Raw genomic sequence first — 26097 nt, 5'->3', positions numbered from 1 at the left:
GGAAAACGACCTAACTTCTTTCTCATTGGCCCCTGCCTATAAAATGGAGGAAAGTGTTCCTACTGCACATAGAGAATTTTAATTTCTGATAATGGACATCTCTAATTACTCTGGAAACAAACAGTAGAGATCACAAATGTACACACAGATGCGTAGACTCATTTTTAGACTCTCAAATTGATTGCACTTCATTCAAAAATCTGAGGAAAAAATTAAGGCGAGAGCAAGAACATGCTTGAAAGTTCTCTTACTGTTTTAAAGATGTCTTATCCTGGTTCAACAGCATAGGGAGTGGTAGCATCTCGGAGAGTCTCAAAGATTTTTTTTCAAAGCTCCATTTTCTTTTAATCAGGTCCCTCTCTGCCCCAGGCAGCCACTTTGGGGAATCAATAGGTAAGAGTGAGAACAGACTGTGTAGGTATCATGGGCTGCAATGTGTTGCGACTTGTCAAACCTTGGGTTCAGATTCTAAAATATAAATGTCACTGGTTCAAGAGCATGCGCAAAGGCAATTTGGACTAGAAGTAGGGTCAGCGGCTCTTGGAAAAGAGTCTAACTCTTGTTCCAGGGGCAGATTGCCATTATGTCCAGCCACATGCTGTCCTGTCTATAAGTCACAGAGATACCAAGTGTCACAGAGCTAGCCAGGCACTGGTGGAATTAATATCAAACTGCAGAGAAACTGGCCGCATGAGCTCGGTGGAGGTGTCAGAATGCTTCTGCAAAGCTTCTTCAGACCTGTATGCACTCACTTCCCTCGAATTATTTTGCCTGTCAATGAGGCTTTCTCTACACCCAGAAGATATTTCGAGTTCAATATTTGAATTATACTTTTCACTCGGTGGGGCATAAATTTAATTCGTGGTGTTATGATTTCTTTGTTTTATTGTAAACAGGAGTGACAAGCAAGGCTGGGAGAGTTTTGCCAAGTTACTCAACAGTGAACTTGGTTGTTTGGAGGGCCAGTCTCCAATAGGACATTTCCTGCTGCTTTAGCTGTTGAGAAAGTTGTTCTGGAACAAACCATATAAAGTCAAGGGCAAAAATTTGCAGTGATTTGTGAGCACTCATTATTTATGAAATAATAGAACTCCAAACTCATTCTTTTAAAAAAAATCGGACAAATGGCATAGAAAAATGAAAAGACAAAATCCTGGTGGTAAGCCAGGCAGTAGCTGGGATCATGTGACAGTAAGTAATGTCAGGCTCCTTCTGATTAAAGCTTCAGGCTACATGGCCTTGAAAGTTTGTCTAAACGAATCTCGAGGTATTTAAAAATACCTTGAAACAGGAGTAAACATTTTTAACTTGTATATTAAATTACATTGTCAAAATATTATGTCCAAAACACTTTTTGGTATGATACCATTAAATTTCAACCTCCAACCCCTGGGTTTAATTATTTTTCCAAGACAGGCTTTCTCTGTAGCACTGGCTGTCCTGGACTAGCTTTGTAGACCAGGCTGGCCTTGAACTCACAGGGATCCACCTGCCTCTGCCTCCCCGAGTGCTGAAATTGCAGGTGTGTGCCACTACACCTGGCTTCTTGTGTTTAATTTTGAATCTGGAAAAGCATGAGATAAATGTATAAGTAAGTGTCAAAATATCTGAACACACAGAAAGGAGTATAAGAATTATATTTTTTTTCAATTAATATTTGGACCCATTACTTCAAATTACAAAATGCTTGTCATGAAAAGATTTATCTAAAGATTTAAGATATACATGTGTGTATGTGTGTATGTATGTACATATGTATGTGTGTATGTATGTAGGTAGGTAGGTATGTGTGCACTACACAGCTTGCTCAGTCCAGAAAGCGCTTGCAGCACACCAAGGAGTTGGGGAGTGCTTGATATCCCACTGATGGAGAGGCAGACACATGCAGATCCTGTGGCTCCCTTGGTTGCCCATCCTACAACCATCCTAACAATGAGCCCTGGTTCCAGTGAGAGACCTGGTGTCAAAGAACCAACTAGATACCCAACCTGAGAAACAACACCTGAGGCTGACTACTGCCCTCCACAGCCATGTGCACATACTGTAGCACACATTTACACACACATAAACACTCACACACACACACATGTTAAAGATATACAATGAACATATTAACTTAAAAATATAACCAACACCCGGCTTTAAATGACTTTCTGAATGTTTTGGACCTTGTGTAGACTAATAAATGATATAGTGTTGGTCATGACAAAAAAAAAACTTAACTAAAATAAATTAATTAGCCAGGTGTGGTGGTACACATCTTTAATCCTGGCACTTGTGAGGCAGAGACAGGAGCAGAAAGATCTCTGAGTTCAAGGCCAGCATGATCAACAGAGTGAGCTATAGCCAAGGCAATATAGTGAGACCCTGTCTCCCCCCCTCCAGACACACACACACACACACACACACACACACACACACACACACACATCAATTACACATATAAAGGAAGGAAGGAGTAATTCATGTGTGTGAAGAGAAAGGGGTGTTGATGTTATAGAATGGTAAAATAATGATCAAGAAAGTAAAGGAGCACCACTGTATGGGCCTTGAGATGCAGACACAGGGATGGAAGCTCAACTCATTCAACAAAAAAAAAATCAGGTCGTGGGCATTGTCAAGTATCTTCAAGGTGCAGACCAAACACACCCCCTCTCTACCTCCCTCGAATTAACCTTTGCTCTTGGAGAAAACTCTGTGATTTTGAATTGCTGCTTCAGGGATCTCAAGGATGGGCCAAAGATACCTTCATTATACTCTAGGCCTGGTACACAATAGGCTTTCCAGATCTCAGCCTTCAACATTCTTTCTATTTTTTTCCTAGTACATCTGAGACCAAAGTAAATGTAAATGATACTTAGGTCACTCAGACCAAACTATTAACTATATAAAGTATCCTATGCGCCCTTCCTCTCCTTCAACTCTGGACATTAACCATTTCTTAACCCCTGGGGAGAAGGTACAATACACAAAGTTAACCTTTGATGCAAAAATATTAGGTACATATAAAAGGTCAAGTGCTTCTCTGATGACTTCCAGCCTCTAGAGCAGTGGATCTCAACGTGAGGGTCGAAACCCCTTTGGGGGCCTAACATCCCTTTCACAGGGGTTGCATATCAGATATCCTGTATATCAGATATTTACGTTATGAGCCATAACAGTAGAAAAGTTATAGTTATGAAGTAACAACAAAATGATTTTATGGTCAGGGGTCACAATAATAGGAGGAACTGTATTAAAGGATCACAGTCATGTCTCTGAGCACATTTAGAAGCTAATTTGGATCCAATCCCAAAACAGGATCACACGTACGCACTCCATGTGTTTCCAAAGAGATGGAAATGAACTTAAAATATGGAATACTAAAAGCTGAGGGAGACTTCGCTCTGACATATAGTAGTTTTCCGTGGTTGCATTCATGTCTTAACTTACATCATCTCCCTTTAAATCGGTGGGTGAATTTGACAGCTCTAGAAGCAGAAGCACTAATAGCAGTGTCAGGGACAAGAACTGAACAAGCTTTTCTACATCACCCCCGTGTCTCAACCAGGGCTGTACCAAATGTCTAATTTTAGTTTTTGGCTCAACACCAAACACCTGGAAATGGCACTCAGCCAGAGAGGAGCACAAAGCTAAACAGTGGGGGAGCAAGCACATCTGTCTCCTCTTGTTTTCCCCTTCTCGGCTATTAGGTAAATAAGGTAGCTATTAGGTAAATAAGGTAGTTATTAAATGATGACTTATGCAAAGCCTGCAATTTTAGTGTTCACATTTCATCTTACCAACATTTATCAGGCTGCTTGGTACATAATGTTTTGATAATATTTGTATGAAAACCAGCGTGGCTTCCTTCATGATGCTACCTCTAAGAGTGGATATCAAACTGCAATTTTCTTGAAGAGAAACGTATACATGAAGCAAGGCGGGTGGGTGGTGGATTCAGTGGGATGGAAAAATTCCAATCTGCTAAGTTTTCAGTAGCTGGATTTTGCTTGCGTGTTCCTCCACACATGTACATGTCAAAGCACTCAGGACTCCTGACTCCATTTCTTTGCCCACAGGAACCACATTTCCTCTCTCTCGTTCTCGCTCCACCAATCCACAAACCCCTTTAACTACCCCCCTGAAATATGGAGACATTTCCCGACATCTCCACAAATATAACAGAAAGCTTTCGTGGTCTCAGGTAACCAAACGTATAACCATGTGCACGCCTCCTTTGACCGAGAAAATCACTCATTTCTCTAGGGCGTCCAATTCAAGATTCTTTGTAATAGAGCACATGGAGTTTGAAGGCCAAATCCTGTTGCTGTAGATTTCAAAGGAATCAAACACACATATAAAGAAAATCAGAGCAATGCCATATTTTATCTAAAGCGTTGTGTTTTCACACATATAGTTACATTTCACATACTGTTTTGATTGTTTTCTAGAGAAAATGCATAGCTATTTGTCTCTGGTTTCACAAGAGATGTGCATGAACATGAATTATAACAAAACCTTCAGTAATGTAATTATGAACTCATATACATTTTCTAATAAATAAATTATCTATCAGGTAGTAATGTGTAGTTTTATCTTCGACTTCTACTAATAAGACTACAGTTTTAAATTTTCTTTTCATATTTTATTGCTTTGTAGCCACGTGCTTTATTTCATGTTTTTTTTGGCCCCACCAGTCCATTTCAGACACTAAATCAACACCTAAGCTGTAGGACCAGCCTGATGGTGTTTCCCTCCAGGGCCCTCCACTCACTTCCTAGTTATTCACATTCCAGTCTGGGAAAAAGAATGGAACCTGGTTTCCTTTTACACCTGCAGTACCCAGAAAGTGGGACGTTAACACTCTGAATCAGTTTGCTAGCGCTACCATAACAATACCACAGATGGGGTATCTCACCCCACATAATATTTTTCTCTCAGAGTTTTTGGAGATAAGAAGAACAAAGCCACAGTATCAGTAGTTTGTTTTGGGAGTTTTGTTTGTTTGTTTGTTTGTTTCTCATTCCTTAAGGGCTTGGCCAATCTTTCCAGCATGTCCTCAGATGCACTTCTCTCTGTGTGGCCAAATCTACTCTTCTTGTAGGGACATCACTCAGGTTGTAGGGGACCCACTCTGTTTGGATCAGTGTAAGTTGACCCTCGCCCCCTTTAAAGACTTCATGGCCAAATAGAGTCACCTTCAGAGGTATAGAGCATGCCAGCTCTATATGATTTAAGTGGGGGATGCGGCTCAACTCTTAACATACTCTTTAAGTGTCAAATGTAGAGAAGGAAATGGATGAGTAAATTCTTCTTCCATTCTTCCCCTTAACAGATGGTCTTGATTCATATTTTATGCAATGCCTCTCTGAGAGACAGAGAAGCAAGCAGCCACTTAGTACAGTGGTCTGCTGGCAAGTCAGCTTGCTCTTGGCTCTCCTTCTTTCTTTGCCTGGTTCCTAATGCTTCATTACTTCCTGTTCCCAGGAGCACACGTATCCGTACAATGCTCACACCTTCCCCCTCTGCTCCCTTAGCAGTCGAGGCTGAGAAACATAACCTCATTTCATAACAGTCATTTAATATAGGTCTTATTGTCACTTCACAAACAAAGAAGTGAAAATATGAAGGTAAATGACTCGATCATGGTCACACAGGCCAAATGTCACACAAGCACAATTCTTTTTGTCTCCCAGCATGCACTATCTCCCAGGTACTACAATCTCTTAGCAATATAAAATATATAGAATATGTTATTATAAAGACTATACAGAATTCAATATAATATATTACATAATAAATGTTATATTAAATTACTTATTATATGTATTTTATATATAGAATTCAATATAAAATTCAGGCCATTTTCCCTAGCCATTTGAAAAATCTCCTTAAATGGACTACAGCTAAATCAAAGACATCCCGTGTGAATGGAACATCTCCCAATCACTAAAGTAGCTATCCTTTCATTTCTTTCCCAAACCTACCATTTTATTACCCTTTATCCAAGCTTTCCCTATTTTTGAAATTGCTTGCTTCCAAAATGTATAATATATAAAATACTATGTCATCATTATTATCACAAACTATCCCTTTTCAAAGAAACCACAGCTTATAGTCGAATTACAGAGGAGGCTCTTATATCTTAATCAAAGCTAAACAGCTTAATTGTTCATTAAACATGAGCGTAATTTAGTGTCCTACTATGCAATCATTATTGCTTCCTGAAAATGTGATGTGATGAGGTGCAATAAATGCAACCTGAAGTATTGCCCATGGAAGGTTATTTATTATGTCTCCTAGCTAAAAACACGCATAACTGAAATTTATTGGTCCATACTCCCTTCATTATAAATATTTTATGTTCTGCCTGAGGGATCCATGTCTTAGCATTTAAATGTCTCAATCCTATGTCATTAACAGGAAGAACTAGTTCGCTGGGTGGACTTTTTACCCTTTACTTCAGAATGTTACAATAATAATAGGCTATAAATATGTTATAATTATGCCTTTGATCACTGCTGTAGTTTTCTAGCCTCGATGAATAAAATTCAAAACTAAAGCTGAGATGCTCCACAAAAATGGCAATCACTATCTTTAAAATCTTGCTGAAAATCATATTAGTGCAATAAAAATATTTACAGTGGCTGGAACAGTATGTCATTTTTCCTATTTCTTCTTCCTTAATGTCAAATAGTACTTATGCCTTCCCCCTACTTTATCTATCAACAGTGATGTACATTTATGTTAACATGACAAACAGTACTTATCCCTAACACGTACTTTACATATCAACAATGGTGTAAATGTATGTTAATATGACAAACAGTACTTATGCCTACCACCTACCTTACATATCAACAATGATGTAAATGTAGGTTAATATGTGAAACAGTATTTATGCCTATTACCTACTTTATATAGCAACAAAGAGGTACATTTATGTTAATCACAAGCCTTTTTGGTTCATCAAGGTCTCAGTCATAACAACTCACCTTTGAGGTACTGACTGCAATTGCTTACATCTTAGTTTCTCAAAAAAGAAAAAAAAAAATTAAGATTGAGGTTCAGCAAATTGTACCTATGTGTAAATTTGTTTTAATTTTTAATCTTGAAATGCTGTAAAAATGTGTTAGCACTGTGACTTCAACTCCTTACATCTGCCCACCTCATCATGCACATTGGGTGAGGGAGAAGTTACCTTACAGAAGGCAGGGCAAGGAGAGAGTACATGAGCAAGGGACAGCAGAGTAATGACAGGTAACTCTGCCTAAGGCATTGCTATGGCACAGAGCCCCTGTCCTGTTTTACCTATTTCACTCCAGATTTCATTTCCTTATGTAAACCCTAAACACAGGTTACTTAAGAGTCCAGGAAAGTGTGAGAAGGTCCTAGACCTTCTAGTGAGCTGCGATACTACATAAGCTGATACCACTCAAATCGCTTGTCAAAGTTTTTTAGACCGACATGTTAGAGTTCTAACAAACAGACCTTTTCTGAGATCTTTCTCACACTTCATTTGCACCCAAATCAATTGTGAACATAACCTTTTGAGACTACTGTCCTGGTCCGTTTTGATTGTCCCCTTGTCAGAATCACCCAGGAGACAAGCCTCCAGGTATACCTTTCAGGGATTCTGCAGACTAGGCTAACTTTCTCCTTGTCTGTGAGGGATTATCTGCATTAGTGCATTTTTTGTGAGGGGCAAGGCCCATTCTCAAACTAGGTGGCAGCCCTCCCTATGCTGTGTCCAATGATATGAAAAATAATGAGGAAGCCAGCTGAGTCTCAGCATTCACTGCTCCTGTTGCCTCTTGAATCCCTATCATGATAGACTGTACTTTCCAACTGTGAGCCAAAATAAACATTTTACCCCTTCTGCTCCTTTTGTCAGGATACTTCATCACAAAAAAAAGTAACTAAGAGGATTACCTTTTATTCTGCACATGGGAACACGAAAACAAAACCATCCTTGAATTTCAGTTCAGTGAAAAATAAGAATAAAATTCTGTAACCAGTTGTATCTTGCTGTCCTTTTTTTTTTCTTTCTTTCTTTCTTTTTTTTTTTTTTTTTTTTTTTTGCTCCTATAATGAACTAGATGAGACTACATAATTTATGAAGAGCAAAAATTTATTTCTTATAGTGCTTGAGGCTGCAATGTCCAAGATGAAGAGACTGGTAGACTTGCTGTCTGAAAATGGCCCATTGGTCATAGATGGCACAGAAAGAACCAAAAAGCATAAACAGTTTGCTCTCAGGGCAGAGAGTGAAACAGACAGAATCCATTCACTCAAATCTTTGAATAAAAACCTTGATCCTACCCCTAACTGTGCTACCTTCATGGCTTAATTATCTCCTAAACGTCTTGTGCTCAAATACTAACTCTCTTTGTTAGTTTTTATTATCAGAGCAATCAAGGGGTACTTGGGGAAAGAGATAGCATAAGTCAAACAGACCCTAGCTGTGAGGACTGGCTTGACTGAAAGTGGAAGGGCACAGCTCACTATGGGCAGTGTCATCCCTAGGCAAGAGACCCTAACTAGAAAGTTGGCTGAACATGAGGCAGAGGGAGTGAGCCAGTAAGCAGTCTTCTTCCTCTCCTGTGGCTTCTGCTTCAGTTTCTGCTTAGGTTTCTGCCCTGATGATACCAGATGACCTGGAAGCATCAGCTGAAATTAACCCTTTCTTTGCCCAAGTTGCTTTTTCTCATGGCAACAGAAAACAAATACATTTCAACACGATAATTTTGCTTACATTCAAATCACTGACTCTGATATCACATGATTAATAGAAGAAATACACTGAAAAGAGATGGCCCAGCTCCTCTTTGTATACATGAATGTATTAGCAAGAAACATTTTCTTAAGAAATATCAAGCAATTTGAAGAAAAAAAAATCCAATGACCCTTCTCAAACCATATTTTCAAATATTAGGTCCTCTCATCTACTGGTTTTGATTATCAATGGTAAAGGAAATATACTGATAATATTGATATAGTGACAGATTTTAGTGTCAGAAATATTTATGAGATTTGAGGGATTATAAGCTGGAATATTGATGAAAATTGCAGAAATTTAATGATTAAGATTTGGTTTAATGTGCTTTAATATTTATATTTTTAATATGGCTTAAGGTTTTTAATATGGTGAACGAAACTTACTTCAGGCCTTTGTGGATAAGAATACTTGCTGTTCTTGTAGAAGAAATGGGTTCAGTTCCCAGCACCCACATGGTAGCTCATAACATTTGTAACTCTAGTGCCAGGGTATTTAAAGCTTTTTTCTGTCAGAGTACACACACACACACACACACACACACACACATATAGGGAAAACTTACATACATAAACAATTAGAAAATTCCTCTGCAGGAGGAAACATCTTTTGATGGCAGACTGTCCTAAGAAAGGACATGAAGCATATTCATAGTTTTCCTCAGAACTCCTGAAGTTATGTGCAACTTTCATCCCAAGTAAATTTCCTGAATAAATTATGTAACTAAAGACAAGTTGTAAAGGCATGTTAACTTGTAGCATGGACAAAACATTTGCTGCAGTTTGGATGTGGTTTGACTCCTGAAGCCTAGGGTTTATAAATTTCATGTCCAGTGTAGCACAGATAAGAGACCATGGAAACTTCTAGAAAGGGTCAACTGGAGAGTAATTAGGTGATGAGGTCATTACTGCTTTTGTTAAGGAATTAATGCAAATCTTACAACAGTGAATAGTGTCTACAAGAACAATTGCAATGAAACATGAAATACCCTCATCCTCCCCCCCCTTCCTCTCTCTCCTCTTCTATCCCCATCTCTTCTTCCACTTCCCCCCTTCTCTTCCCTCTGTGTCTGCCCCTCCTCTCCTCAGAGCATATGTTCTAGGTGATGCCACCCACCATGAAATGAGTTTTTTCCTTTGGAGTACCTTATATCAGTTACTTGTCTTTATGTGTGCAGGTTTGAATGTGTGAGTGTTCCATGCACACATGTATTCCTGTCCATGGGGGTGTGTATATGTGTGTTCAGGCATGTGTGCCCATGTGCACTCATGTATATAGGCCAGAAGTCAATGTCAGGTGTCTTCCTCAATTGATCTCCACCCTATGATTTTGAGATGAAGTCTCTCACTGAGTCTGGAGCCCCCAGATTTGGTCAGCTAGAAGGTTCCAGGATTCTTCCCCATCTCTCTCTCTTCCTCACCGGGAAGACAAGTTGTCATGACTAGCTCTTTTTGTGGGTGTTGGGCATCAAAGCTCAGGTCCGCATGCCTAGCCGGCAAATGGTACTGAGCCATCTCTTCAGTCTTCCAACGTTTTTACTGAAAACCCTGAAAGTTACAGAAAACAGTTATGGACCCTTGTATCTGTAGAACAAACCTTTGGGTAGGAAGTTTCTCAGGGTAGGCCCTGGTGGAAAGTTTTAACATTGGAGTGTGTGATTAAAAGGGAAAAGGAATGGAAAGACGTTGACCTCTCTAAACCTTGCCATTGAAAATAAAGTAAAACACGTTAGGTGAGGACTAAGGGAGTGGCCAAGTAACCATTTGCTGCAGAGCTTGATACAGAGGAAAACCAGGTCCCCAGTAGATACCACTAGATGTCACAGAATGCTGACACGGACAGCGTTGCCATAGGGAAATGTTGCCCACAGAGCCCTCCCAGGTGTGTTGCAAGTGGAGCCCCATTGCAAGGGCAGTCTCCAAGACCACAGACTTACAGGACCACAGTATGCAACTCCAGCTTTGGAGGAACAAAATGATAAGAGTTGCTCAGTAAGCTGAGCTCAGTAGCCATGGGTGAGATCACCTGAAACCTCAGAGGCCCACCCCCTACTCCAGTATATCCAAAATAGAAGACATGAAGTCAAAAGAGATTATTCTGGAACTTTACGGCTTAATGTTATTTTCCCAGCTGGAGTTCAAGTTCACTTGAGTCCAGTCACCCCTACTTGTTTGCCCTATGCATATCTCACTGATGTCTTTTAGTTTTGAGCGCGCGCGCGCGCACACACACACACACACACACACACACACACACACACACACACACACACACGATATGTGGGGCAAATTGTGGCAAATTGTGCCACATTCATATCCGATTCACACAAGACTCAAGGCTCTTTACTTTTAGCCGGGTCTGGGATGCATTAATATTCTGAAGTGATTTGGGCATAGTGAATATATTCCATATCTTAGAAGATTATAAATTTGGGAAGCCAGAGAGGAAGGGTATGACTTGAATATGTCATCCACATAGTATGTGTCAGAAGCCAGAAAGTTAATCCCCACAACTGAAGTATAGGGAAGTACGGCCTCAGGGGATCCCATGAGCCTTAAGTCACGAGGAGTATGTTAATTATAGAACAGCTGGAGGCGAGGGCTCAACAGCTTGCCCTCTCTTAAACTCTCACTTTCTGTGGTAGGGTGATATAACAAGAAGAACTTCCGTGAGAAGCTTCCGAATACAGCAGATGGGAACGAACACAGAGGCCCACACTCAGACATTATACAGAGAGGGAGAGACCGAGGACCACTCAGTCCTAAATGGGATGTCTCCATTAAATCCTTCCCTTCAGGCAGCAGGGATCTCCACAGAAGAGGCAGAGTTTGAGAGCCAGAGAGCATGAGAGACATCAAGGAAATCAGGTCCTCTAAATCCACATAAGCAAAGCTCAGATGAACTCACAGAGACTAAGGCAGCATGCACAGGGCCAACATAGGTCTGCAGCAGGTCCGCTGTGTATATATTACAGCTTCCAGTTTAGTTTTTTTGTTTGTTTGTTTTTCAGGTTTTTTTTCCAAGCCAGGGTTTCTCTGTGTAATATCCCTGGCTGCCCTGCAACTCTGTAGACCAGGCTGGCCTTGAACTCACAGAACTCTGCCTGCATCTGCCTCCCGAGTGCTGGGGATTAAAGGCATATGCTATCAGGTCTGGCCAGCTTACTGTTTTTATTGGATTCTGGAGTGTGTAAAAAGGTGGGTCTTTGATTCTTCTGCCTTCTCTTTAGCACTTGTTCTTCTGGGGTTTTTTTGTTTTTGTTTTTGTTTTGGGTTTTTGGTTTCTTTTTTTTTGTCTTGTCCAACTTTGATGTGGTAGTTTTTGTTTTTTACTGTATTTGATTATTATCCCTTAGAAGCCGGTTTGTTGCCTAATGAGAGATAGAAAAAGAGTGGATCCTGACAAGAAGTGGAATGAGGAAGAACTAGGAGGAGTAAAAAAGAGAGAAAACCATAAGGTAATCAGGATATATAATGTGAGAAAAAAATCTACTTTCAATAAAAGGAAAACTAAAAACAAGAAAAATCCCCCCAATGAGTCCTAGCCCCTCAACCTTGAACTTTTCCATGCTTTATAAATTACTGTCTCTGGGAATTTTTTTCTACCAGCACACTTACAAAGAAAAACCTCACAGAGAGCTAACAACAACAACAAAACATATTAATAAGGTAAAGCAGGGATATTAGCTGATCCTAAATGGAATAAGACAATAGAAACAGCCCTTTTCTAAATATTTATCACGAAACACTTATTTACCCATCTGAATAAAGACAAATATATCCCATGGACGAGGCTGAAGAGTAGTGAACAAGATTTATTTTCATTTTAAAAATGAAAGGTAAACTTGGGTTTTATGCCAGGAAATAAGGAGATGGGAGATGATCTCAGAAGTTCACATAAATGCAGTTCCAACAGTACAACTGCAAATAATGAAGCCACAGAGGAAGAAGAGGGTCAGACAGCTAAAAGAAACCAATGTGGTTGCTGAGCTCAGACTCTGAAGGGGCACAGATAACATCTACACATCACCAGCCCTTCTCCTGGCTAGCCTGAGCATGCAAGTGCAGGCAACACAGCAAGCACCAAGGAAGCTGTGGAAGAAACACACACAGAGGTCTCCAGAACAGTCACACGTATTAAGGCAAGGCACAGCTTTTCTTTGCTTGCCATCTCTTTCTTCCCCACAATGCTTTGCTTTATAATCCAAGTTTGCTCCCCCAAGCCACATCTTACTCCAGGCTTTTCTCCCTGTGAGAACCAATGCCTTTGTCTGTACTGTGGACCCCAGTCAGGGTCTCATAAAACAGCTTCGAAAAAATTCAGGAACAATATTTTTTCCTTAGAGCTAGAATGGAGTGAAAGATAGAATTAGCTTACACCTTTTTAATATCGTGGACTTCTCAACGTATTCAAAATGTCAGGTGCCAAAAAAACAAAAACAGCACCATCAGGGGAGAATTCCTATGGGAATGCGGCAGGGAAGTGATGGATTAAAGAAGGTTGTGGTAGTAAATCAGTAGAAACTTTTTTTTTTAAGTCTTGAAAATCTGTTATAATTTTAAGGAGCTAAAGAAAGATTCTTTGATATTAAGACCCTCAATGATGACAAAGAAAGCAGGGTCCTCTTCTTCCCGGATGAAAAAAGCAAAGCGTACTGATAAGAAAAACCTAGAGTGTCAGCTGAGTTTCAATTTTCTCTGGAGGTTTCTAAAGAGCCTGTAAATTAGATCATTAAACATTGCCAGTGGCCTTTGAAGAGCTCAAAACAGCAGTGGGGAAAGAAAATCATATGCTGGAAAATACTAGCCAATCTTGAAAAACTGGGACAAATGGAGCCATAGCAAATTAGTGCGAAGTGTCACATTGATTCCAGCTAAGGCTTGAGAATTTCTCACAGAAAGGAATAGGTGTGGGGGACATGAAGAACCAGTGATCACTAGGAGTCAACGGAGCCTCACAAGAACAAATTTGACTCATCACAGTTCTGTTTGCATGAGTCAGAGACCTGGCAGGGAACACAGACACACACACACACACACACACACACACACACACACACACACACACACACACACACTCTGCAATAGAGAGGTCTAGCAAAATGGATTCATCATACAAGCATGGGGAAGTGTTGAGGAAAACCTACAGGCATGGGTGAGGTGACTGAGGGGAACCAGTAGCACTCCCAGCAAAACTGGCTACATAATTTGCAGGGCTCCTTTCAAACAGACTATGAATTTCAAAATAGACACCACAGAGCATTAATGTAGAGCCCTATCTGATCACACAAGCAGGAAGTCCTTGACCTTTTGCTGTCAAGAAGCAGCAGGGAGGCGGGGGCATCTGAGAATTTGCAGAGTTGCAGTTTTAGCCAAGGGAGAGAGCTCATTGGAGGGCCTTTCTAGCCTTCGGAAGAGCCAAGGCACTTAACCTATGCTCTACACACTGCAGTATGTGTGGCTGTAAGAAAGGAATCTTCTGGAATCTCACTTCCTCATTCTCCTGCAATCTCCTGTTCGTTCAGGACAGAGGAATCCAGCTAATGCAGTACACAGAGAACAGCTTCCAAGAGCACGAAACAGGCCAGAGTGGACTGGGACAAGCAGGGAGAGTGTCCTGCACATCTTCCTGAGGCCATGCTGTAGAAGCCATGAGCCCTGTCAGTCTACCCTATAAAGACTTTGCAGAGGCCTGTGATGTCTACGAAAAGTTTGTCTTGGAAAAGATGGAAAAGTATGCCTAGAGGCAAAGGTCAGTAATGGGTTAAACCATTACATCCAAGGGTACTGAGAGCTGGATAAAATGCAAAGTGGAAGGGAGGTAAATATGTACCCCAAGATTGCCCTATGTAGTTCAGTTGTTTACTATTGCCTCAAGTTGTTTACCAGGCATGTTTTGCAGATTCCCGAGAAGGCCATTAAGGAACCAGGATGGCAAAGTTAGAACCTAAAACCATGACAACAGGTTACAGCGATGAAATAAAAGACCTTGGCAAACAACAGAAAAAGCTTAACAGTAAACATAAAATAAAAATAAAAATAAACTCTTTATATTTGTTCTCAAAATTAAAAGGCAAAAAATAAAAAATAAAAAATAAAATTAAAAGGCCAGAGGCATAGACTTGGGGATAAAGAAGTTAATATTTATCATGTATTAAAATGACTCAGACAAGTGTAGTGGAAGGTAAAAAGGCAAAATGAGTCATGAGAGCAGTGGATTACCCAAAAACAGGGCGGATTAGATTTTAGGCAGCGTTAACTGAACAAAAGAGGTGATAATCCAAATCTAGAGTTGTGTTACTCAAATCACACCTGGAAAACTGGATTTGCTTTTGAATGCCACAGATGTCTTGTGACGCACTCTGAGAAGAGCAAGTAGACACAGAGAGGAAATTTTTAAGTAGAACCAAACCCAAAAGCCGGCCTGGCTTTAGTAACTAATAAGACGACAACTTGAATAGAAAGGTTTTGGTATAACCGCTCAATCGATAAGAAAAATAAGAATAAGGGGCACACGTGCAGTGGAAAATATGTTAAGTGCCTGAAGCTTGCTTCTCTTCTTATTCCCACCCCCAAACATGGAGGACAGAGAATCAGATTTCAAAACTCATTCCCGGGCCTGCGCAGCTTGCCTGCTGAGAGACCGAAGGCTGGGCCTGCAGCGCTACTCACCGCCTACAGGCCTGGCACGGAGAAGGAGATAGATGTCCCTGAAGCTCCTGAAGAGACAGGTTATTGCTGAATAGGGCTGACCCTAGGCCCAGCTACACCTACATGGAGTCTCTGCAGCTGCACCCTCTGCTGCTTGCCCTGCTTTGGAATAGAGCTTGCGGTTTGGCCCAGGGGTGCTTACTGAGAAAGGCAGCCTGTACCGAGGACGGGGCGGTGTGAAGCAGACTGGAGGAAATACAGCATGACTGACTAGGGTCAGTCCTAGGCCTGCTAGCCAACACCTAGCATGGAGCTGCTGCAGCTGCGGCCCATGGTGCTGCGTGCAGGGCTGGGAGTTGGAGAGTATAGCACAGCAGTGCTGCTGGCCGACTACAAGCACAAGGGTCCAGCCCGGTGAGCTTCGGGATGGCAGACATCAAGGGCAAGGATGCTCCCACAGAACCTGTCCCGGGATGTCCTGTCTAGCTGCGACATCACCATGGCTCCGGACAGCAGCAGGGTATCTGAGATACGTCTTGGAATGGTCCAGTTCCTACGGCGCTTCAGAAACCAGAAACCTTGAACCAGACCAAGGGCTCCTACTGCAGTTTCTAAAGCCACTACCAAGAACGAATATTCGATGTAGAGGCGAAGAAAAAAAGAGGAATGGAGAAGTGAGCAGTAAGATGCAGAACTAGAGACCCAATGGCAAGGGATAGGTGTGAGAGAAGGCTGGAGTGGACAAGGGAACATGCCCTTGCGGAGAGGGGCTAACGGAGTGAATGCAGCAGCCTGGGGCTTCAACTCCAGCTCAGGCCCACAACAGGCAGGCCAGCTATACCATCATCGCCCCGGCTCTGAGCAATAGCAGGATGCCCATAATATAACAGCCTAAGCAGAAAGCGGGGAAGAGAACTCTGAACACTGTAGTTCTCCACAACCGAAGGGGGGCGGGTGGGAGGGACTCAGTTTTCCTTAAGGGGAGGGGGGGCACTGGGTCTTCCACCATGCTCCAGTGAGTATAGGGGCAAGACAAATTGGACTTGTTTTGTTTTGGGGTTTGTTTTTGTTTGTTTGTTTGTTTGTTTGTTTGTTGTTTTCTTCTTTTTTTTCGAGAGGGAGGTCCCAAGGGTGGTGGGGAGGACCTGGGAGAACTGGAAAGGGGGTGTGATTGGAGTTTATGGTGTCAAAATCCAAAATAATAGATAAAAATGTTATGAGAAAAGAAAAAACTCATGCCTCTTGGTAGAGAAGAGGGGCATATTATCCCACAAGCGTTCACATAATTGCCACACAGAGTGGCCCTGGCTCTGGCGTGCTGACTCACTTCTGAATGACCTTCCATCTGTTCACAGACTACGTAGCCACGCCCTAACAATTAACGGGGATCATGCCTTGGTGTCGTAAATAGCTGAAGAGATCTAAGGCTAATATAAAAGGACACAAGGGGATGAATAGTATTCAAATACCATGAAAGACAGCCCCGTCAGAGAAAAGCTAGGGCGGTCCTCTCCTATATAAAGCAGAGTATTAAGAAATCTGAGACTTTTAATAGTCCAGTTTTCTTTCTCTTTCTCCCTTTCTGGTTTCTCTTCCTTTCTCCCATCTCTCTCTCCTTCCTCCTTTCCTTCCTCCTTTCCTTCCTTCAGAGAGTATCTCGGCAGTATCTAGGAGTACAGGCATGCTTAGCTGATGCTTCCTGAGGACAGACAGACTCTCAGGGGACGCAGCTACCCACCACTATGACATGTGAATGCGTACAGAACACAGACTGCATGATTCTATAACAGAGGTAGTACACAGGCAACACAGGCATTTGAGGGATGTTTAGGGCAGTCTTTAATGATCTCAGCCAATAACAAATTTCCATGGGTTATTGTTTCATCACACAAGCATTTATTGATGTATCAGCTACGTAGTCAGTCTTATTTAGGATGCTGAGGAGATGTGAGCAAATGGAAACACGTCATTTTCACATAGGGTTTAAATCTGATGGAATAAAAAAAAAACGATAATGCAATAAAATAGTAACAAAACAGTGATGTGTCAGTAAAGGGCTGTAAACAAAACTAAGGCAGGGTATGGAAACTGTTGGCAAGAGGGGAAGAAGGACAGCCAGCAAAGGCCTCTCCATTTCCCCCTCGTGCCTTCTTAAAAGTCTTTTTCTTATCTTTCTTTCTTTCTTTTCCTTTTTTTTTTTGTTTTGTTTTGTTTTTGTTTTGTTTGGTTTGGTTTGGTTTGGTTTTTGTTTTGTTTTGTTTTGTTTTTTTCGAGATAGGGTTTCTCTGTGTAGCCTTGCTGTCCTGGACTCACTCCGTAGACCAGGCTGGCCTCGAACTCACAGTGATCCACCTGCCTCTGCCTCTGCTGGGATTAAAGGTGTGCACCAGCACACCCAGGCCCTCTTTTTCTTTTATACATTTCTTACCATCTATATGGTTAACAAGAGTTAACTCCTACAACCAGAGTGGCTTTCTAAACTCAGAAGAGCTTAGCAGTCAAACTATGACAGTAAAGTTTAAAATCTGACTCTGCTAAAATCTAACATTCTTGGCTTAGAACTATCCATGGTGTGGATAGATATATATATTTCCCCGGCCAAAACTTTTAATAGCTTGTTTTGCCTCTGTTTTTATGATCCTAGGTTATTTATTTCAGTATCGGGGACAAGTTTATTAATCTATATTTCCTGTCCATTTCAAGAAAGGTTTATCTCACCAACTGGATATGCCATTGACTTCATTTAGAGAGAAAAAAACAAATGTTGATATTCAATTTGAAATTTACGCTTCATGGCATGGGAATCAAAATACGTTGATATTAACACACGTCCAAACCTGGTTTTTTGTTTGTTTGTTTGTTTTTGAAAAAATAATAAGTAGGAATTACTATAGCAGACTCTTTGAAGGTAAGAGGAAGAAAACCACTTGGAGTACACATCCAAACTATACACCAACACAAATAACATGGACTTAATTTTCATTCTTGTTTTTGAAATGGGTGTGCTTAGCCATAGTACAAAGAGATGTCTGGAGGGTCATTTTAAAAGATTATTAGAATAAAAAGTAGTTTTCCGTATTATACGCAAATAATGTCAAAAGGTTACTTCTTTAAATTTCTACTCAACTTCACAGTTATTCATTACCATAATGTGAAAACTACCTTATAAATTGTTTATTTCCCTGCTTCCTAAACTACCACCACCTTAGAGAAACTATTTTAGCAAAGTGAGATTAAATGTGCAACATACCTGTCTGTGTAGTAAAAAATATAAGCAAGCTGAGCCACTTATAAATGGGAGGCACACACAGTTCTTCAATGTTCTGGGTTGCACTGAAATCATAAAAAAAATTTTTTTAAAGAAAAACTAGAGTGCTGAGAAACTAAAGAGATTTTGGCAAGAGTTTGAGAAAATACTAGAAGAGAAAGTACAACTGGATCATTGGAAAAGACAGCGAATGGTAAGTATGGGTCAAAAACACCCAAAGAAAGTGAGGAAACCCATGAAGTCCTCAGAGGCTTCGGCTGCCAAAAGCAACGTGTGCACTATGCAGAACCCACAGAGAACATTCATACTGGGAGAAACAGCCTGGAAAGATCAAACCTTTTTCTTTTACTTCCATCCTTCTTGAACACTGAAAAAAAAATGGTGGTTTCAGAACTTGACTTCAAAACCAAACCTAAGGATTCTCCAAGTACCTACCCAGGTATGTGTCTGAAATCTCTCGTTTCTCTTGGCTCCCAAATGAAACATTATCCCACTGGGTTTCCCAAACACATGTTAAAGGGCCTATGATAGCCCAGTGACAGAGGAATTTTAAAGAAAATTCCATAGAGCTTAACAGCATCCATGAAGGCACCCAGAGGAAAACAATCTCTCTCTCTCTCTCTCTCTCTCAGGCTATGCAAATGACAGGCCATTAAGAAATTAAAACTGTTGTCCGGCCAATAAGAATGGGACCTGTCACTCCAGAAAACAATTTGAGATTTCTGTTTTCATTTCTCTTTTGACACTGCTAAACAGCCCAGGCTGGCCCCAAACTCACCATCGTCTTCCTCCCGAGTGTTGGGACTGCCAGCATGAGTCACGCCAGAGAATCAAGCACACTCTCAAAACATTAGCTGTACAACCACCTGACAACACCACAATGGCAGTATTAGGCTTATTTCTATTTTTCTTTTTAATGCAGAGCTTTGCAAAAGAGGTACACGTACTCGGCAGTGCCATTTGTAACGACCAAACACTGTCGTCCCGAGCTGTCCTTTCGGTGGATGGCTTCAAGGAGCAATAAGAAAAGGAACAAAGTAGAAGCATTCCCATCCACGGGAAAAAGGAGCTAGGCATACTTTGCAAAGTTGACAAATCCAGAGAGCAATGGGCGGGGTGGGCGTGGGAACAATTCCCCAAGGTCACACTCTCTGTACAAGTCCACTTACACAGAATTCCTGAAACGGCCAATTGTGTAAGTGGAGATTAGATTAAGTGGTTACAAGGCATTAGGGAATGGGACGGTGACGGAAACAAGAAGCTGATAGGCGCACCAAGTAACGTGCAACGAGGAATTAATATCCAGCCTCGGTAAAAAAAAAAAAAAATTAAAAAAAAAAGATACCAGAATCCTTAAAGATTTCATGTTTACGGGAAAGCTGGTAAAAGATTCCTACGGGGACCCTCTGTATTGTTTCTTACAACACGCCGTGTGTTCTGCCAATCAACGCTTGGAATGACATCTGGACAGTACACGGACGAGCACCGGGCCGGGTTCTAACCCTTCAGAACGGCGTTCTCCACCCCACCTCCCAATGGAATCATGATGAAGAAATCTTCCACTAGACTGAGGACTGCGGTGAAGAAAACAACAAGAACACGCACCAAGGGAGCGGTGGACATTAAGTGAAATTCTGGTGGAAAAGAAGACGGTGGAGGCCTGACCAGAGACCCTGGCCAAAGCGGGGCTTTAGCGAGCCAGGAGCAGGACACCCGCCTGCTCCAGCCAAAGCTTGGGAGCCACCGCTTCCCGCTGAGAGTGCTGCACGTCTCTTCCGCCAGGTGGAGCCTGGACTCACGCAATCCTTTTTTTTTTTTTTTTTCCCAGGGTTCAGAGGTCACGCCGTGGGCTGTGGCAAACCGGATGAGGCAGCTTTCGACCACGGGAGCTCTCAGTCGTCCGCCCCACGGCCCACAAGGCAACACCCAGCTCTTTTCGGCGAGGTTCTTCCCCCCCCACCCCCCACCCCCGCACCCCCGGCTTCCCCTGCGGTTTCTCCCCCCCACCCCCACTTCCTCAAGATCTCACAGAAGGGAAGCCATCATGCCCCACCTCCGCGCGCTCGAAGTGCAGCAGCTGTTGCATAACAAGTTTGTCGTCGTCATGGGAGACTCCGTTCAGCGCGCCGTGTACAAGGACCTGGTCCTCCTGCTCCAGAGGGACTGCCTGCTGTCTTCCAGTCAGCTGAAGAGCAAGGGCGAGCTGAGCTTCGAGCGCGACGTGTTGCTGGAGGGCGGCCGATGGGGGCGCATGCATAATGGTGCCCACTACCGCGAGGTGCGCCAGTTCTGCTCGGGCCACCACTTGGTGCGCTTCTACTTCCTCACCCGAGCCTACTCGCCCTACGTCGAGGACATCCTGCAGCAGCTGCGCTGGGGTGAGTACGCCCCCGACTTGGTGATCTTGAACTCGTGCCTCTGGGACCTTTCCAGGTACGGAAGCAATTTCCTCAGGAGCTACCGAGAAGACCTGGACAGACTGTTTCAACGCCTAGCTCAGGTGCTGCCGGCCTCCTGCCTCCTGGTGTGGAATACCACCATGCCCGTGTCCCACGTCGTATCCGGGGGTTTCATCCAGCCCGGTGCCCCAACCTGCCCTTCGCGCCTGCGCGAAGATGTGATGGTGGCTAACTTCTACAGCTCATCAGCGGCGGTGAGGTACGGCTTCGACGTGCTGGATCTCCACTTCCACTTCCGCCATGCCGGGCAGCATCGGCTGAGCGATGGAGTCCACTGGGATGAGCGTGCACACCGTTACCTCTCGCAGCTGCTGCTGGCACACGTGGCAGACGCCTGGGGCGTGATCCTCCCGGCGTACCAGCCCGTGGGCAGGTGGATCAGGGATGTTCCTGCCGAAAGACAGCCAGACCAGGCAGACAGAAGAGAGCCTCGAGACCACCACCACCCAAGCGAGCGGCGTGGAGCCTCTGTGTCCAGGCATTCTTCCTATCCCAGGTACCATCACCGCCACAGCCCTCGGAGGTCTTATTCCCATTCTCGAAGCCTGCACAGCCGCAGAGAGGACCCTGTGGCCTTCGCTCCATCCTCCAGGCAGCAAACACCCCACCGAGATTCCCCGAGGCACAGGCACGGATATTTCAGGGATACCCGTTCGGCTGATCCTGAGCGTAGGCCAGGCCCCATCCGCAGAGTCTTTACTCACGAAGAAAGCAGGGAGGCTTCTCCTTACCCTCACAGGCACCACAGGGATTCCCACAGATCCCATAGAAGCCACAGTCATCGGCGCACCTAGGTGCATGCAGAAGCAAGGGGCCTTAAAGCCGCCTGACTCTGTGGCATGGCCTTCAGCAACCTTATTTGAAGGCAATTTCGTTTTCTTGGTCCTTTCTTGAGGAGGAAGCCCAGATCAGGAATTCCTCACCATGCACTTATACCTGTTGGCATTTGTTTGCAAATAATCCCCCATGAAGAAGCCGGTCCCCCGTCCCCATGTATTAGAGAGAGGCCTAGAAATTAATCAGACCTTAAGGCAGTAATCACTGTTGACATTTTTCCTCAAGCAAAAGTAAAGGGGTTGATTCAAAACTTTATTCACTTCGTATTGACTGTTGGTTGCTGCATGTGTTACCTGAACTGGATCTCCAAATACTCATGTAAGTCGTATTGGAGATTGTGTAGCTGTCGTCGCCAGTTTAAAAATAGCACTGCCCTTTAAAAAGTGTAATCACTAGAGATCTGTTTGCTAAAATACTATAACCTCCTAATATCGTTGCTTTTATAATTTTGTTTTTCATATGCTTATGTTTTGGTTTCCTTTGTCCCCCATTACCCGCTCTCCTCCACCACCGATTGCACTACTGTTTCCCAAAGGGTCTCACATCTACCTTAGTGTCTTTTGTTTATTTGTTTTACATTATTTTGTTGTTGTTTGGTTTGCTTTGCTTTTGTTGTTGTTTTGTAACCCACTAAGTTTAATTACGGTTGCTTGCATGAGCCTGGAGGAGGTGTTCTAGAACAATTTTGAGTTCTCAGTAAAAATTGCATGGAAAGCACGGAGAGGTTTCTGTAGGTAGACTCTGGATCTACCTAGGCAGAGCCTAGGGCTCCTCCCTGTAGTTATCTGTTTTCTTTTTTGTTTGTTTAGTTCCGGTTTTGTAATCCACTAAGTTTAACTAGGGTTGTTTGCAGAACTCCCACTGCCCCTGTTTACCATCATTTGTCATGTTTGTTTGATTGCTTTGTTTTTTGTAACTCACTAAGTTTAATTAGGGTTCCTTGCATGAGCCCACAGGAGGTGTTCTGGAACAGCTTTGGGTTTTCAGGAAAACGGCACGGGAAATGTAGAGAGGTTTGTGCAGACTGGGAATCCACACAGGCGGAGCCTAGGGCTCCTCTGTTATCAGCATCACCTACCGCGTGGCCATTTGTTGCAGTTGATGAATTCATGTTGGTAAGTCATTATCAATGCAACTTTGTCTACTTCGGCATGGACAGTTGGAGTTGTCTGTCTTTTAGGATTTGGCAAATATTTCATGTGTCTGCCGTGATAACCACTGTTGTAAAAAACAAAAACAAAACTCACTTCACTCCATCTTTTTCTCACTCCTTCCTCCAAATCCCTGGAAACCAAGGATCCATAACTGTTTGCATAATTATGTACATAGAATGTTACATAGCTTCATAGAGTATGTAACCTTTATGATTGGCTTACCTCACATAGTAATGTGAACGTGTATTTCCTCCATTTCTTTTCATGGAATACTCATTTGTTTTTAGCACTGCATAAAATAACATTATCTTGATGCTCCACTGTTTGTTTTGCCATTTCACTTGCTGAAGAAAATCTTGTTTGCTTCCCACTTGGGACGGTTATTAATAAAATCGTTATAAATACATCTGTGGCAGCGTGTGGGTTTTTGTGCAGACGGACGTAAAGCTTCGGTTCCTTTGAGTGAGTCCTGCTGAATTGTGGCGTGATGGCTGTGTTAAGCTGTGTAAGTGAATGCTTGGCTGAGAGCATAGCTTAGCCATGGGGTGCATGCCTGGGATGCACGAGACCAGAATTTCAGTCCCCAACACTGCGAAAACAAACAACAGAAACCTTGCCCAACTGTCTACTAAGGTTACCACGCCATTTCTCATTCCAGTTAACAATGAGCCAGAGCTCCTGTTGCTGTGTGCCCATTCAAGCGTTTGCTGTTATGGGTGTTGGGAGACTTCTTTCAAGGGCTGTAAAATACTTGTATACATGTGTGTCCACTTTAGCACCATTTACAGGAAACATCAGTTTCTCCATTGTATGACCTTGCTCTTTTACCAAAGACACATTGTATTTGTAGCTACTGGCTCTGGACTTCCCTTTCTGTTCCACTGACCTCTTTCTCTGTACTTTCACACGGATCACACACTGTCTTGATGCCTGTGATTGTATTCTAATTTTAGAAGGCGAGTGCCATCAAGCTGCGGTTTACATAGCTCTTCCATATTGTGATGGCTACTCTGGGTCTTTCACTTCTCTATATAAAATGTTAAGAGTGAGTCTTGAGGATTGTATTGATAGCTAAGTCTGTAAAATGCCTAAAGGCCTGGGTTTAATCCCAAGACCCATATTAAAAAGAAGGAAGGAAGGAAGAAAGGAAGGAAGGAGGGTCAGCCACAAGTAATGGTACACACTCGTAACCCTGACAGTGGGGAGGCAGAGATAGGCAGATCCTGGAATTTGCTAGCTAGCCAATATAGACTGCTTGGTAATTTTATTTCCAAGCTAGTGGGGGAGAAAAGTGGAAAGTGCCTGAGTAGCAACATTTGATGTTTTGAGTTGTTCTGTGGCTTATGGGTGGCGGTGGGGGGGTGGGGTCACGACTTGGCTTAGCACTTGCTGCAATGTGTGGTGAACTACGTTGAATCTAGAGATCAATGTAGAATATATTGGCAATATTGAATGTTTTTTCCTCAGGAACATAGATCTTTATCAATTTAGTTCTTTGATTTAGGAGGGAATGTTTCCTCATATGGGTCTTAAAGATAATTTGTTAAATTTGTCCCTGAGCATTTCCTGCTGGGCTATATACTCTTGTAAATGGCACCACATTTACTTAGAAATCCAAGCTCTACTTGTTGAGTGCTGGTGTACAGGAAAGCAAGGGAGCCAGTGAAGCGGCTCGGGAGGTACAAAGGGCTTCTTAGGCTAAGCCTCAGCCCTGAATTTGATCTCTAGAAGCCACGGGGGTGAAAGGAGAAAACCAATTTCAGAAAGTCAGCATCATTCTGTCTTCTGCACCCTGGCTGGGACAGGCCTGAGACAGGCCTCCTCTGCTCCCCTGCACACACCAATAAACAACAACAACAACAACAAAAAGCAAAGGGCATTACTATCCTCTCGCTTTGCTCCAACCGCTTACTAGTTCCAAAATATTTTTGATTGATTCATTTGGATTTTTTACTTGCTATTCCATTGGTTATGAATTGGGAGAGTTTACGTCATCTCATGTCTGTATACCTGGTTTTTCTCTTCTTAATCGAAGTGGCCGGAACATCCACTATGGTGTCGAAAGGGTATAATGAGAGAATTCAAAGGCCTCTTCATCTGAGAAAGATGCTAGCTATAGGGTTTGGAGATATTTTTATTTTATTTTCAGGTTGAGGAAGTTCCACTGTTTCTGATTTTCTTAGAGTCTTTATTGTGAGTAGGTGTTAAATTTTGTAAAATGCTTTCCTAATCTGAAACCATGTTCATTTGTTTGTAGCTTGTTGGCATGATAGATTACACTGATTAATTTTTCAATGTTAATCTGCTTTGTAAACGTGCAATAAGTCATGATTAGTCATAGTACATAATTACTTTTAGACATTATTGGATTTGACTTCTTGCCTCCATTTTTTTTGAGAGCTATGGGTCTGTGTAGTTCTTGTAAATCCTTGTGTGTTTCTGTCTTAGAGGGATGTTGACTTCATAGAATGAGTTAGCGAACTTTTTTTTTTTTTTTTTTTTTTTTGAGACAGGGTCTTTCTGTCTAGCCTTGGCTGTACACCAGGCTGGCCTTGAACTCACAGCAATTGCCTTGCCTCTGTCTCCCGAGTTGCTGGGATTAAAGACACAAACATTCTTTTTGCTTCTGTCTTCTGTGGGAAATGATGGAGATGTAATAATACAGGTCACTGCTTAAATGTTTAACAGAATTCTTCAATGAACCATCAGGCCTTGATAGCATGTGCCTTACAAGTTTGTGTTTGATTAGTTTTGTTGTTGTTTTTCTTTCATTTTTGTTTTTATTTTGCTTTTGGGGATTGAAATGAGGCTTCTTGGATATTAAACATATGTTCTATCACTGATCTACACATCCAGTGTTTGAGACAGTTTTAAATTACGGACAAACTCTGTGAGTTCCGCAGACTCCTGCCTTTCAAAGAATTGGTAGGTTCCATCTTAGTTATCAAATAAATGGGTAGAGTTGCTAAAA

At 42.4% G+C, this 26097-nt stretch overlaps 1 protein-coding gene and 1 long non-coding RNA gene across 4 annotated transcripts in view; one reads left to right on the top strand and one right to left on the bottom strand.

Moving 5' to 3' along the window:
- Positions 1 to 17244: 17244 nt before the first annotated feature.
- Positions 17245 to 26097, bottom strand: part of LOC311596430 — a 32301-nt gene continuing 23448 nt past the window's right edge. Inside the window, exons 1-4 of one of the 3 annotated variants that reach the window (XR_014778832.1) lie at positions 19624 to 19720; positions 19455 to 19542; positions 18659 to 18741; positions 17245 to 17397 (exon numbers count right to left, since the gene is read on the bottom strand). This is a non-coding gene — a long non-coding RNA (uncharacterized lncRNA). Of the gene's footprint in view, positions 17398 to 18658; positions 18742 to 19454; positions 19721 to 26097 lie in introns of those variants that run through there. The other 2 variants (XR_014778833.1, XR_014778831.1) reach the window with 2 other exon arrangements.
- LOC311596427 (PC-esterase domain-containing protein 1B-like) lies at positions 20689 to 23521 on the top strand. Its single transcript, XM_084779873.1, has one exon. It carries the CDS (start codon positions 20721 to 20723, stop codon positions 21927 to 21929), a length of 1209 nt encoding a protein of 402 aa, XP_084635999.1. The 5' UTR covers positions 20689 to 20720; the 3' UTR covers positions 21930 to 23521.

Source organism: Acomys minous (assembly GCF_964271855.1).
Source record: "Acomys minous genome assembly, chromosome: 4".
Classification (NCBI taxonomy): domain Eukaryota; kingdom Metazoa; phylum Chordata; class Mammalia; order Rodentia; family Muridae; genus Acomys; species Acomys minous.
The sequence above is the reverse complement of the archived record's forward strand: the minus strand, read 5'-3'. Positions and strand labels throughout refer to the sequence as shown.

Coding starts and splice junctions, on each gene's coding strand:
- LOC311596427 (XM_084779873.1), top strand. CDS start 20,721: ATGCCCCACCTCCGCGCGCTCGAAGTGCAGCAGCTGTTGCATAACAAG.